At 48.9% G+C, this 12,884-nt stretch overlaps 1 protein-coding gene across 2 annotated transcripts in view; it reads right to left on the reverse strand.

Annotated features, from left to right (window-relative positions):
- Crhr2 (corticotropin releasing hormone receptor 2) overlaps positions 1-778 on the reverse strand; it is a 43,372-nt gene extending 42,594 nt beyond the window's left edge. The window contains exon 1 of one of the 2 annotated variants that reach the window (XM_021164562.1): positions 532-778. In XM_021164562.1, the coding sequence (XP_021020221.1) occupies positions 532-603 (72 nt within the window). In that variant the 5' untranslated portion in view covers positions 604-778. The remainder of the gene's footprint in view (positions 1-531) is intronic. The other variant, XM_021164561.2, reaches the window with a different exon arrangement.
- Positions 779-12,884: the final 12,106 nt, after the last annotated feature.

Genomic DNA, 12,884 nt, shown 5'->3' on the forward strand with positions numbered 1-12,884 from the left:
CCTCTCTCTCTCTCTCTCTCTCTCTCTCTCTCTCTCTCTCTCTCTCTCTCTCCACCATCCTCCATACTAACTCCTCAGAGGTACTGCTTCTGGGTTAGGACCAGTAGAGGCAGGTTTTCTCCTGGCCCTCTCTGGTCATGGCTCATTTGATACTGGGGTTTCGTAGAGGTGGAGACAGGCAGTAGTGGGTGAGGGGAGTGCTCTCTGTTGGAAAGGGTAGAGAAGAGAGCTGTGGGGGAAGGAGCTGCGGGGTAGGCTTGACAGAAGAGCATATCTAGAGAATTGTTAGGCTATTGCTAACCATACAGGACAGTCTCACCCAGGATGGTGTCACCTCAGAGCCCCATGCTCAGCCTCCCAGGCCTTCCTTTCTCATCTTGACTGATGTTAGTATCCTTGCTTCTTTTTCTGTCCCATCTAGGTATGAGACTCTGTCTCCTTTTCAGAGACATAGACCCCGAGTGCTACCCAGCCACCAAGTCATGAGACTCCCCTCCTTCCCTCTGTCACAGCCCCAGCACAGCCACTTACCTGGAGCACTGGAAGCAGGGAAAACAGGCAGAGGAGGAGCTGTGCACTGGGAAGAGAGCCTGGGGTCCCCATGGGACAGCAGATCCTGCCGCTCGCTTGCTCCAGGGATGGGGACCAGAAGTGGCTGCTTCCGAAGGAGGTCTGTCCGGCCTCTCCCTTAGGCCTGTCCTACCCTGCCCGACCTACCCGTCAAGGTAAAGCCCTGGGCACCAGGGCATTCTTCACCCGCCTCGCCCAGGGTAGCAGTGACACCGCCCCATGGTTATTTATAGCTGGCTCTGGGCAGCAACTTCTGCAGGCGGCCAGGGGACAAACTCCAGTTCCCAGAGCAGGGCTTAGTGTGTATGGTCTTCCCACCAGCATTGCTGGGGCTGGAGCTCCTCAGAGCCAGGAGGGCCCGAGGATTCATGGGGGTTGGCTGAGACTACTGGGACCAGGACTCCCCACTTGTTTGAGCAGTCCCAGTTACCCAAGTTACTCTTCAAACTGGCCCACAAGCCTAGAAGAACGTGGAAATCTGCATGTTGGTGTAGCTCACATGGGGAGGCCTGGACAGTGGGGGATGTGGGTGTGATCTTGCACAACTCCTCTGTATGTTTGAAATTATGTCAAAACAACAACAACACAAACCAAAACAGTAAGAGCGCGTGGGGGAGGGGAACTCCAAGGGATTTGGACTCCAGTGCTGGGATGCAGATCCTGAGACCCAGAACCAGGTGGGGCTGCGCATCCCTGCCCTGAATGGTGACAGGTGCAGGGCTTGGGAGCACACAGGCTTTGCTCCTGACAAGTAGACCTATTGTGCAGGGGTTAAAAGCTTAAGCAGTGGTTGTCCCCTGGCTTTGAGGGGAAGGCATTCTAGGAATGTGATTAAGAGGTACAGGCTTTTCCTGGAGATACAGCCATGCAGTAGAGGCAATGGAGAACTCAGAAACTCTCTTTCCTTTGTTCATTCTGCCTAAAATAATGACTGGCTTTCTCCTTGGGTAACTCTCTTCCCTGATCCTGCTTCTCTCTTTTCTCTCTCTCTCTCTCTCTCTCTCTCTCTCTCTCTCTCTCTCTCTCTCTCTCTCTCCAATCTCAGAGCCTCAGTGGGACCTGCCAAGGCTCACCAATAGGAACTGTTCTCTGATTTTCTCTGCCTGGATGAGTGTGGCCTTCCCCTCCTGTCTCCTCTTCACTTTCCCCTCCTTTTTGGCACAGAACTTGGCTCCATGGTTGGTGTGGTGCGAATAGGCTTGGCCCCCATAGATTCATGAGTTTTGGCCTATGGGGAGTGGCACTGTTAGGAAGTGTGACTTTGTTAGAGGAAATGTATATCACTGTGGAGGAGGGATTTTGAGGTCTAAAATGCTCAAGCTACACCCAGTGTGAAACAAATCCAGCCGCCTCCCTGGCTACCTTCAGATCAAGTTGTAGAACTCTCAGCTTCTCCAGCACCACGTCTGCCTGCACCCTGCTGTGCTTCCCACTAGGATGATAATGAGCTAAGTCTCTGAAACTGTAAGCCAGCCCCAATTCAATGTTTTCCTTTATGAGAGTTGCCTTGGTCATGGTATCTCTTCACAGCCGTAAACCCCTAGCTAAGACACTTAGTACAAGGGAAATCTTCAAGGGAAACTCTGAGGAACAATGGCCCAGACTTCCTGTTCATTTTGGAGATGACAGGGGTTAGGGAGGGAACTTCTTTCCCAAGTCCTAGGCAGGAACTGACGTTACTGGACTCAGGCAAATGTCCTGATCAGAGGGGGCTCTTGCAGGAGGAAAGGGCTCAACAGTATTTGGAATTGTAGGCTTGGAGAGAGTTGACTGGACCAGCCAGAGTAGGGTGTGCAGCTTTGTTGAGTCCTCTTTGTGGAACACGCCTGGTGCCTGTCTCACAGTGGATGCCAAGGTCAAAGAGGACATCTTCAGGACAACCACCACAGTCTCCAAGGGAGGGGAAGAGGAACGGAAGGGGAGGGAAGGGGAAAGGAGGGGAGTGGTGGGTAGAGAAAAGGTGAGCGAGAAAAGAAAAGAGATGAAGGGAGGGGATTGTAGGAGTTCTGGGCAGTTCTTGTGGTGAGCTTGGGACTTTCTGGGACAGGTGTTGCAGGCACCCTTTGAAGGGCTTAGGAGAATGGAAAAGGGAAGACCTCCAGTGAGTTGGAGGATTCAAGGTGAGCAGTAGGCAGGAGCTGGGCCAGGACAGGATGGGTAGAGCATAGCTAGAGTCCAGCTGAGGTAAGGACGGTGTGGCCCAGAGAGTGAAAGACAGGCTGATGTTGATACTCACCATACTTTCCATCCTGGCAGGTTTGCCTGGGTTGCCTGACCACCATGACACAATGCCACATTTAGGGTGGTTCTGAGGGCTGGGGAATCTGAGGTGTGCTTGCAGTTGCTGTCAGTCTCAGTGGAGGAATTCTTGATTTGTAGATGGCGGCCTTCCTGTGTCTTCTCATGGTCTGCTCTTCTTCTAAGAGAAAGAGTCTTTCTTGGGGCCACATTTGCACAGCTTCAACTAACCTGAAAACCTGCCAAAGGTTTCAAAACCGTTTGGAGTAGGGCCAATCGTGAATGTGGGGGAGGGGCATACACACTTAGTCCTTAGAAGTGCTGCTGTCTTGGCTTTCCTGCATTTCCAAACACATGTCCACATCCAACCTGGAGTCCTATTTGAAGAACTGCATTCAAAAAACTAGATTTCCTTTTCATTAAAACCAGATCGAATGCCCAAGTATCCAGGAGTTAGTTTTCCCTTCAGGGACAGCCCTAGCATCACTGACTGACAAGAGTCCCTTTGTCTGGAGGTATCATTGATTCTCCAGAGCTCCCTAAGGGATCAGGCTGCAGCTTTGCCTGTGGTTTTTCTGTTGGCTGTCCTGCATCATCTCCCCCCCCTCTCTCTCTTCTCATCTTTTTGAGGTTATAATAAATACAATTACATCATTTCTCCTTTCTCCGTCCTCCCTCCAAACCCTACCGTATACCTCATCTTGCTCTCCTTCAGAATCACAGCCTCTTTCCCATTAATTGTATACATATATATATCCTTAAATATGTAAGCATAACCTGTATAATATTATTTTTAACTGTTTATTGATTTTTTTGTGAATTTCACATCATGTACTCCAGCACTGCTCTTCTCCCTGTCCTCTCATATCTGCCCTTCATTCTTGTACCCCCCCCCAAATAACACACACACACACATACACACACCAAAGCAGAGAAGATATCTCATAGAAACTGTAGTATGTCACAGTGTATATCTGTCTGTCTGTCCACACATCCCCACTTGCAGATGTTCATTGTAATGAGTCATTGGTCTGGATTGAGATCTCTGGCTTCTATGACACCATCAATATTAGACCCTCACCAGGACTCCTCCGGGTTATCCTGTTGTTGTCCTGTGTCATACAGATCCTGAAGCTTTGATTCAGCAAAATTTGTGGGCCCTTTCTGGAGTCCCAAAGGTCCACAGATGATGTAGATTTGGAGTGGGCCAATTCAGAGTCCTGGATCTGGGCCTGCGTAGCGGCTGAGCTGGTCAGCATGTCAGCGCTCCTCTATCAACACCACCCGGGTAAGCTCTCCAGCACTGCTCTGGCTAGGTGACCCAATGACACCATCAACTTAAGGCAGGGTCAGATCTCCTGCTCTCACACCCTTGGGGCTAGCTTTCTGAGTACTGAAGGTGTGGGAGGGGATGGGGGAAGCATCTCCCCCACACCCATGCCACCTCACAACAGCCCAGTGGCAGGGCCTTCTCTCAGCACTCCACCCTTGAGCTCACCAGCACCCCTGCCACCATCAGCTCTGCACCTGTGCCACTCCATTGACAGACAGATGGCAATGTCAGTTGACCCACCCTCACGTCCTTGGGGCTGGCTCACCTATACCCTCAACAGCAGAGCCAGCTCCACGGCTGTGCCCGCGTGAGGCTCGGGGCCCACTCTCCCAATGCTGCTGCTAGTGAGAAATGGGGCTGGCCAGCTCTGCAGAGCACTGCAGCTAGTGAGAGGCAGGATCAGCTCTGGACATCCATCAGCTGCCGGACCAAGGATGTTCCCATGTTCTCTAGTGGTAAGATTAACACTGACCCTTCCCACTGTGTAGCCATGGACCCAGATATGGCCCTCAGTGACAACTTGGGCTGGGACCTCACCATGCCTCCAGGTATCAGGGCTGGCCACTCACAGCAGACTACTCTCTACCCTCGAGTCTCCAGTTCCATCTCTCTTCACATGCTCAGGCTGCTCCATTTCTCTTTCTCTACACTACAGATACACTGTGTATTTGATGTGCAGTTGGTTTTTGGAGGGTCATGGCCATTATGAATTCTAAGGGTGTCCCACCTCCCAAGAACCCACGCTCCTCTTTGGGAATGCATATTCTTTTCCAGCCATGTCGTCTGATCAGCAGAGGGCTTGCGGTGGTCCTCTAAGTGCACTGATGGCTGGGATCAATGAGATGGCTTTACTCCACCATCCACAGTGGGTGAGTAGGCAGATGGACAGCTGATCTGAACTAACCTGATGAGGCCCTACCTTGGGTCTCCAAAGAGAATGCATTCCCCTCTCCTCCCACACAGAACCAGGGGCTGTGTTGCTCAGTCAATTTATCAGTGTGGCTCACCACACATAGTTGAGTAGAGAAGATAGTGCGGGAGCTTTTCAATGAGTTTTCCAGTCTTCTGGGGTAGTTTTGAATATGTTTTAGCTGCTTATCCTCCAGGGAATTCTGAGCAATGCAGAGGATGCTTGGAGAATCCAGTGTAAATGGCTTCCAGGAAGACATTAGGAGACACTGTCCCCAGGCCTTGGAACTGGTGCTTTTAGGATATTGTGGGATTTCTGTTAAGAAGACAGGGACATGGCTGGGTCATTGTATATAACTATGAAAGAAAAATATGGCTTTGAAAATTGGATGTGGGAATTCGGGACTTTGGGCTGGACACAACTTGGAGCAGGGGGTGGAGTGGGGGACAAGCACATCTCCTTCGGCTGCAGGGTGGCCTTGGGTTGAAGGTAGAGCCTGAAGTGAAGGAGGGAGAGTGGGCAGTTGGCAGCTCTGGCAAGACACCAGACAAGCCTCCCAATTCATGGATGAGGCTTAGGAAAGGCAGGGCCCGTGAGAGCCAGAAGCCCCGACTGCCCTTAAGATACCACACTGGTTCACCTCTTTTCTAGAACCAGACATCACAGCAGGGGAGAAACCTGAGTCACACAGAGGGAGTCCCCCTCACCTTGCCCACGCCTGCTGCCAGGCAGCACGCAGGTCTCTATAGAGTGATTATGCTAGTGGGAGTCACACAAATTTAACCCCACATGCAGGTGTTTTGCTGTGAAATTTCAGACGTACTTCTATAGCATCGATGACAAAATGGGCGCTGATTTTGCTCATTTTTATTTTTATTTTTTTCCACAGACTATCACCCTCTCTTTCCCCGGATTCTGGTTCGGGACCACTGGCTCTAAACAAGAGTTATGATGCACCTTTGCCAACCTCTGTCTTTAAGATAAACCAATCACTGTCTTTGATTCAGTCTTGGCAGAGGTTTTTTTACCTGCTCACAAAGAAGCCTTGGACTTCAGGCCTGGGAACAGCTGCAGGGCTTGTGTTTTCTGGACTGGTTTGTACTCTGGTCCTGGAGTGGCACTCAAGCCTGGCTCCAGTTGTCATGTTTGTGGTTTCACAGTTGTCCCCTTGTCCCATGTGTAGGCTCCTCCCAGGAGCAGTGCCCAAAACAGGGCTTGGCAGAAGCCTGTGGAAAGGATCCCAAGGGCAGTCAGTGCAGGACAGGTCACTACTGGCCCCTGGGAGGAGGTGGCCTTTCCAGGGCCTTCAGGGTCCTCTCTGTGGGGACTGCCTCTGCCCCTGCTCCACTGGTTATTGTAGCCCTGTGATGTTCAGTTTGTTCCTTCCCCCCTTCTACATCAGTCCCTTCACCTATACAGTAAGAAAGGACTCTGTCTCATGGAGGGTACCAAGAGGAGCAAGGTGGAACCTGAGCTTAGAAATGTGAAGGAGTATAGTTATTTATGGTCACGAGTTACTTCAAGGTGGGAGCATACTCAGAGATGTGTGACAAGGTGACTTTATTGTTGTGCAAACCCGACAAAGTATGCTAAATTGGCTACAGTGCCAGTAGGGATACACTAACACATGTTCCCTACTTGACTGGAAAGTTAGTATGTGTGCAGGGCTACTCCCCTTTTTATTTCTTTTCACAACAACAAGCACTAGAAACTACTACACTCAAAACTGCATACAAAGTATGGCCATGGGTGCCTAGAATAGCACATGTTTGCTGAGTCCTGAATGCATGGGAGTCTCAAGGCAAGAGGCATGGGACAGTGAGGGACAGAGGAACTGAAGGAGGACATCACACAGTAGGCGTCTGCTCCCATTTTTCTGGACTCCTGCAGGAGCTTAGACAGTAGAAGCCACCACTGGAATTAAAAAAAAAAAGACTTATATATATGAGTACACACACACACACACACACACACACACACACTGTTTTCATGCACTCTAGAACAGGGCATCAAATCCCATTGCAGATGGTTGTGAGCCACCATGTGGTTGCCTACAATTGAACTCAAGACCTTTGGAAGAGCAGCCAATGCTCTTAACCACTGAGTCATCTCTCCAGCTTCCCCAAATTAGAATTTAATACTAGTTTATTTATTGAGTAACTCTTAAGTGCAGGGTGCAGGGAGGGCAAGAAGACACTGACTGTTGCAGCTTGGTGGGGACACAAGTTACCAGACTAAGACCACAAGAGAGAGTAAGAGTGATCACAGACAGTGGATCAGGAAGCAGGGAACATCTGTATAGACCTGCTCCTTGACAGTGAGGGAGGGCAGCGGGAGGGATGTTGTGATGGAAGAATGGGTCCCTGGGGTCAAGGACAGGCCAAGACTGGTTTGCCTGAGAGAGATCTTTCCTAGAAGGGTGGGCACAGCTGTCTTTGTCAGTTTGGTCCACTAAATCAAAATGCCACTAAGCTTAAAACATTTAGCTTTCGGGTTTAGAGCTACGAAGACCAAGATGAAGGTTCCAGCAGATCCTGCCTCTGGACCTACATCTTGATTTGTAACCTGTTTCTCTTGTGTCTTCACACATAGACAAGCCATAAAGTGCCCATTAAAGGCACCGAACCTCTTGTGAAGATGCCATCTATGTGGTATCTTTACCTTCTAGAAAATCTACCTATAATCCCATTGTGCTGGTAGTTAGGACTTCTACATGAAAACTGAGGGACTTGGGGGGAAGGGGGAAGGTACACATTCAATCCAAACTATGAGTGAAGTGGGCAGTGAGAGAGCCAAGTCCATGAAGCATGCAGTTGTATAAGGCAGTCTGGCTGAGGTCTTGGATTTGGAAGGACATGGCCAAATAGGAACTGTAGGAACATAGTGGAGTGTGGCCAGGTTGGGATCAGCTAGGAGACTCTTGTGAATCTTGTAAATTAGTATTTCTGGTACCCTGATTCCTTATCCAGATGCAACTCCCCCAGGGGTATGAGCTGGAAGGGGCCTCCACAGCCATGCAGTCCACTCACTGGCTTAGGCTTTTAGCACTTGTGAGCCAGACTGTCCTTGTAGTTCTGTGTAGTGACTTATTGGGCCTTGGACTTGGGGTGCCCAGGGACAGAAGCCTGGGACATCAGATCAGTAGAAGTGGGAGTTCTGTGTGGCTACAAGGGCCTTGGATTGGTCTTCACTGGGAAAATGCTGGGCCCAGTGGCTTAGGAGCACTTCTGAAAGCTGTTGATTAAAGCACTTGCACTATAGGAAGGTGGGATCCACCAGGTAAGGCAGGGGGCTGCCTTTTCTAATGGAGTTGCCTGTGTTTAGAAAGCTGCATTCTCTTTGGACTATGTGAAGACAAAATGAGAATCATAGGAAACCATGCTGTGGGTTGAGTGTACCCCAAAGTTCATGCATTGGCAACTTAATTATGCTGGTTAGTTTTCATGTCAGCTTGACACAAGCTAGGGTCATCTGGGAACAAGGGATCTTAATTGGGGAAAATGCCTTCATAGGATTGGCCTGCAGGCAAGACTGCAGGGCATTTTCTTGACTGATGATTGATGTGGGAAGGCTCAGCTCACTGAGAGTGGTACCAGCCCTTGGCAGGTGGGGCTGGGTGCTATATGAAAGCAGACTTAGGAAGCCATGATGGACAAGCCAGTAAGCTTTCTCCAAGGCCTCTGGATCCTACCTTGGAGATCTCTGGATCCTGCCTCCAGGTTCCTACCTTGACTTGGCTGAAGGATGGACATAAAAGCTTTAAGATGAAATAAACCCTTAAGGTGCTTTTGGTCATAGTGTTCTATCACAGCAATAGAAATGCTCACTAAGGCAATGCACAAATGTATGTGTTTATGGTATCTGGAGGGCAGCCTTTGGGAAGTCATTAGAGTTACACAAGGTCATGAGGCTAGGCCTCCATGTGGGGACTGGAGGCTTTATTTAAAGGAGAGATCCGAGCTTACAAGTTCCTCCACTTTCTCCCATGTAATGCCCTCTCTATGTGAACACAGGAGAAAGTTCCTCAACCTTGGACATCCCAGTTACCAGAGCCAAGAAATGTCAGTGTTCATCATAAATTGTCCAGTCTGGTGTTGAGATGATACAGGCTAGCAAGGCACATCAGTGTACTGTTCTGGTAGCCCTGGACTAAGTAAGGGTGGAGCCCTAAGGCCAGCACCTTGAGGGGTTTGTCCCTGCCTATTCCACTAGGCCTAGAGCATGGGCCTGAATGGAGGATTCCAATTCATTGAACAGCTTATTTTCCGGAAGCCCTTGGAAAGTGGTTCGACCCACAGGGGCCTCAAGTTTCTCATCTGTCCAATGACTGCCTTGTGTCCTGGAAGAGACTGAAGAATTTGGAATTTTCAAGGCTCTGGTCTCCATTCCCAGTGTCCTTCTGGTTTTCACTTGCCCATGCTCTGGCTAGGAGCTGGCTGATGGCCTCTTAGATCCACAGAGCATCACCATGCTCCACTGGCTGCTGGAAGTTGCACTTCATTCCCTTGACCTGAGCCACCTGCCAGTGAAGAAGAGTGAAATACCCTCCTTTGCACTCTGCTCTCCTCCCTCCATAGCCCTTAGAATTCTTGAAATAAGACAAAGTTCTGAAAAGTACGTCTTGGGGCTAGGGAGGTTATGAGGGGTGGAGCTAATGCGTCCTGACACCTTGCCTACCTTCCTGAGACAGACAAAGGCATCAACAATATTGGCCAGGGACAGAGCTCAAAGAATGGCCTGAGCAGACAGAGCACTGCCCTGCCATTCTTGCTTTATGAAGTTTCTTGTAGCTTCTCCCATTTGAATCTCTTGGAGTGTGGCGGAGGCTGCCCTTTGGGATTTAATTCAAGTTGTTGTGAGCATGCTATCCTGCCTCCCAGGGGAGGGTGAGACCATCACATATTCCAGGAAATCTGTGTTCTCATGGTCATCTCTGAGCCTAGTTTCAGCTTCTGGATCCCATGTGTATCTCTTCTCTGTGGCTTATATAAGTCTGCACATGGGACCCCCACAACTCCTCAGCTGCAAACAGGGTGCAGCCACTCTTGTTATGAGAACACTTAGCTATAATCTGTCCTCTTCCTGTTGACTCAATGTCCCATTTCTCCTTACAAGCTGTTGTTGGCTTTGCTGTCTCTGGCCTTGCCTCTGCCAGGCACAGGGCTTACTTGCTTTGGCTGGGGGACTGAGGCTATCTAGGGCCTACACATTGCCCACCATGCAAGCCACAGAGAGCTCTGCAATGTGTTCCCCTGTTAGGGGAGTGCTATAGGGTATGTTTGGTGAGACAGCTATTACAGTAGAAAGGGGTGCCCCCAAAATGATCAGAGCCCCTGAGGCACTGTGGCAATATGGCTACTTCATCTTTTCTTTTGAGTTCTGCTTCACCAAAGGATCTCAGAACATCCCTGACATTTTGTCTTCACAGATTTAGAATTCTTCAGAGAACCAGCAAGAGAGAGATTATAGACAAATAGATAGATGTAGATAGACAGATAGATGGACAGATAAACAGCTAGATAGATGATAGAGATAGGTAGTTAGGTAGATAGATAGATAGATAGATAGATAGATAGATAGATAGATAGATAGATAAGGTATGTAGGTAGGAAGATGGGTATGTAGATAGGTGGGTAGATAGATAGATGAATGGATAAATGTTTCAAAGGATTAACTCATGCTGTTGTAGAATATGGCAAATCTGAATTCTATGGAGCAGGGCAGAGTTCTATTAAGAGTTGTGATTGCAATCATGAGTTTGAGGTTTTTCAGGACATGCCAAACAGACCAGGAAGTCCAGTGTGTGCGCAGGACTAATAGCACTGGCATGGATGATGCAGAGATGGGCTGATGGAAAGGAGTGCTCATGTGTAAGGGTGCAAATACACAGGTGGGATGCTGTACAGGAGAGCTGATGAACAGCAGGGCCTCCATGGGGAAGTCTTGAGACCCGGTTCTTTGTCCTTTGGGAAAAACCTCAGTCCTTGCTCTTAACCCTCTAACTGACTACATGAAGTCCACCCACATTAAGAAGAGTAATTAGCTGTATTAAAAGAGACATGTAGGCATAAATACTTTTACAACTTACTTTTAATAAGGGTTCACCCTCTCCTCTAGCCCACCACCCAGCAGAGGGAGTGGAAGAGAAAAGTCGTTAGGATGTGGGGGGAGTGGACCTGTTCAGCAATAGTTCTTCCGGGTGAGCTTGCTCTTCTTTGGCAGCAGCTCAGTCCCATAGCAAACACCAAATATGATTCAGTAGCTGCAGACCAGCCCTCTAGGCAGGCAGACACCAGGCACGAACCAGCAGCTACAGTCCAGCCCGTTCAGCAAGCAGACACCAGGCCGCTGTAAATCAATCCTGAAGAAACCACTAGGCTTGCCAACCAGCCTGAGATGAGGCCACAGAAGCGGCAAGCTGCCACAGGAACCGCATGATCTTGGGCGAGTTTCTCTCCATGTCAGAGTTATCACATGTTGAGTTCAACAAAGCTATGTAAGGCGAACCAATACATGCGTGTCATTAGAGAAGAATAGTAAGGCAGAGCAAACCAAACCAAAGCTCAGCGCTCATCCTCCACTGTCTGTGGGGTGATATTTATACCTCATCAAGAGTCTTTTCACATGTCTGGTATATCCAAACATCCTTTCACCTGTGTCTACTTTAGGATAACAGTGTTTCACATGTTGTTTTAGCAAGACATCCTTTCACCTGTGTGCCCCAGGAAAACATCATTTGGCATAATTAACTTTCCAAAGAACTAAACATTTCTACTTCAGAGACTGAGATGCTAAGTCACATCCAGATAATACCTTACTACAGCATCTCATCAGGTATTTGGACAGACAACAGGACACCACATCCTTGCCCAGTTGATACGTAGTGTTTTCCATGGTTGGGTTCTATGCCTGTCCACTCCATTGACCTATGCATCTGAATTACAAGTCACGACTCCACATTTAGTGTTGCCAGCTGGCGATGGGGCTGGATGGCTAGTTTCTGTAAGTGTGGTTGAAGCTCATGTGTCTATCAATAAACTCTGGACTGTGGCAACCTCCTGTTAGGTTCTGAAGTGCTCTCATAGGTCTAGTGTTGGAACACTTGGTCCCCGGCTGATGATTTTGGTTTTGGAGGCTATAGAACCTATGACGGTAGAGTTGAGTCAGTGGGGCTGGACTTTGGGGACCATAGCTGAGCCCTGCTTCTTCTAGACCCACTTCTAGCCTGAACACTGCTTTGGGCTAAGCTCTGTGTTTCTTGACCAAGCATTCTGCTACCTAATTTGTCAAGAGCTGAACCAACTTCCCTTGTAAATTCCCAGCATCACTGACGGCCACGCCCACCCGTTGTGCTGTACCCACTGAACCATGTGAACACAAATAACCTTTGTTTACATTTCTTGCCAGCTACTTGGTCCTAATAATGAAGGAAGCACTATACCAATACTATCAATGACTTTTTCATTGCGTGTTTGAGGGTTTTATTTTTTTTGTCCCAAAATTTAGTGGTACATATTATATATTTTAACATAGATTATTTTGTTTAAAGATGAAAAAAAAAAAACCTTCAGAGGGGAGATTGGCTATGGCTTGGTTTGCAATTTTTCCTCAGCTCCCAGGAGGGAAGGGCTTGGCCAGACATTTAATAATGGCTCTCAGGGAGAGGCCTATAGGTGGTTCCTCACCTCAGCTGGAAACTCTGGAGGGAGAGGGTTTCCAGGGAAAGTAAGACCAGCATGTTAATTCTGAACTTGGAGTAGGGAGTACCTGGCTTCTCATGTGTCCTCAGGAGAGGGGAGCAGGAGTAGGGGCAGGGGAGGGGCAAGGGCAGGG

Source organism: Mus caroli, chromosome 6 (genome assembly GCF_900094665.2).
Source record: "Mus caroli chromosome 6, CAROLI_EIJ_v1.1, whole genome shotgun sequence".
NCBI lineage: Eukaryota > Metazoa > Chordata > Mammalia > Rodentia > Muridae > Mus > Mus caroli.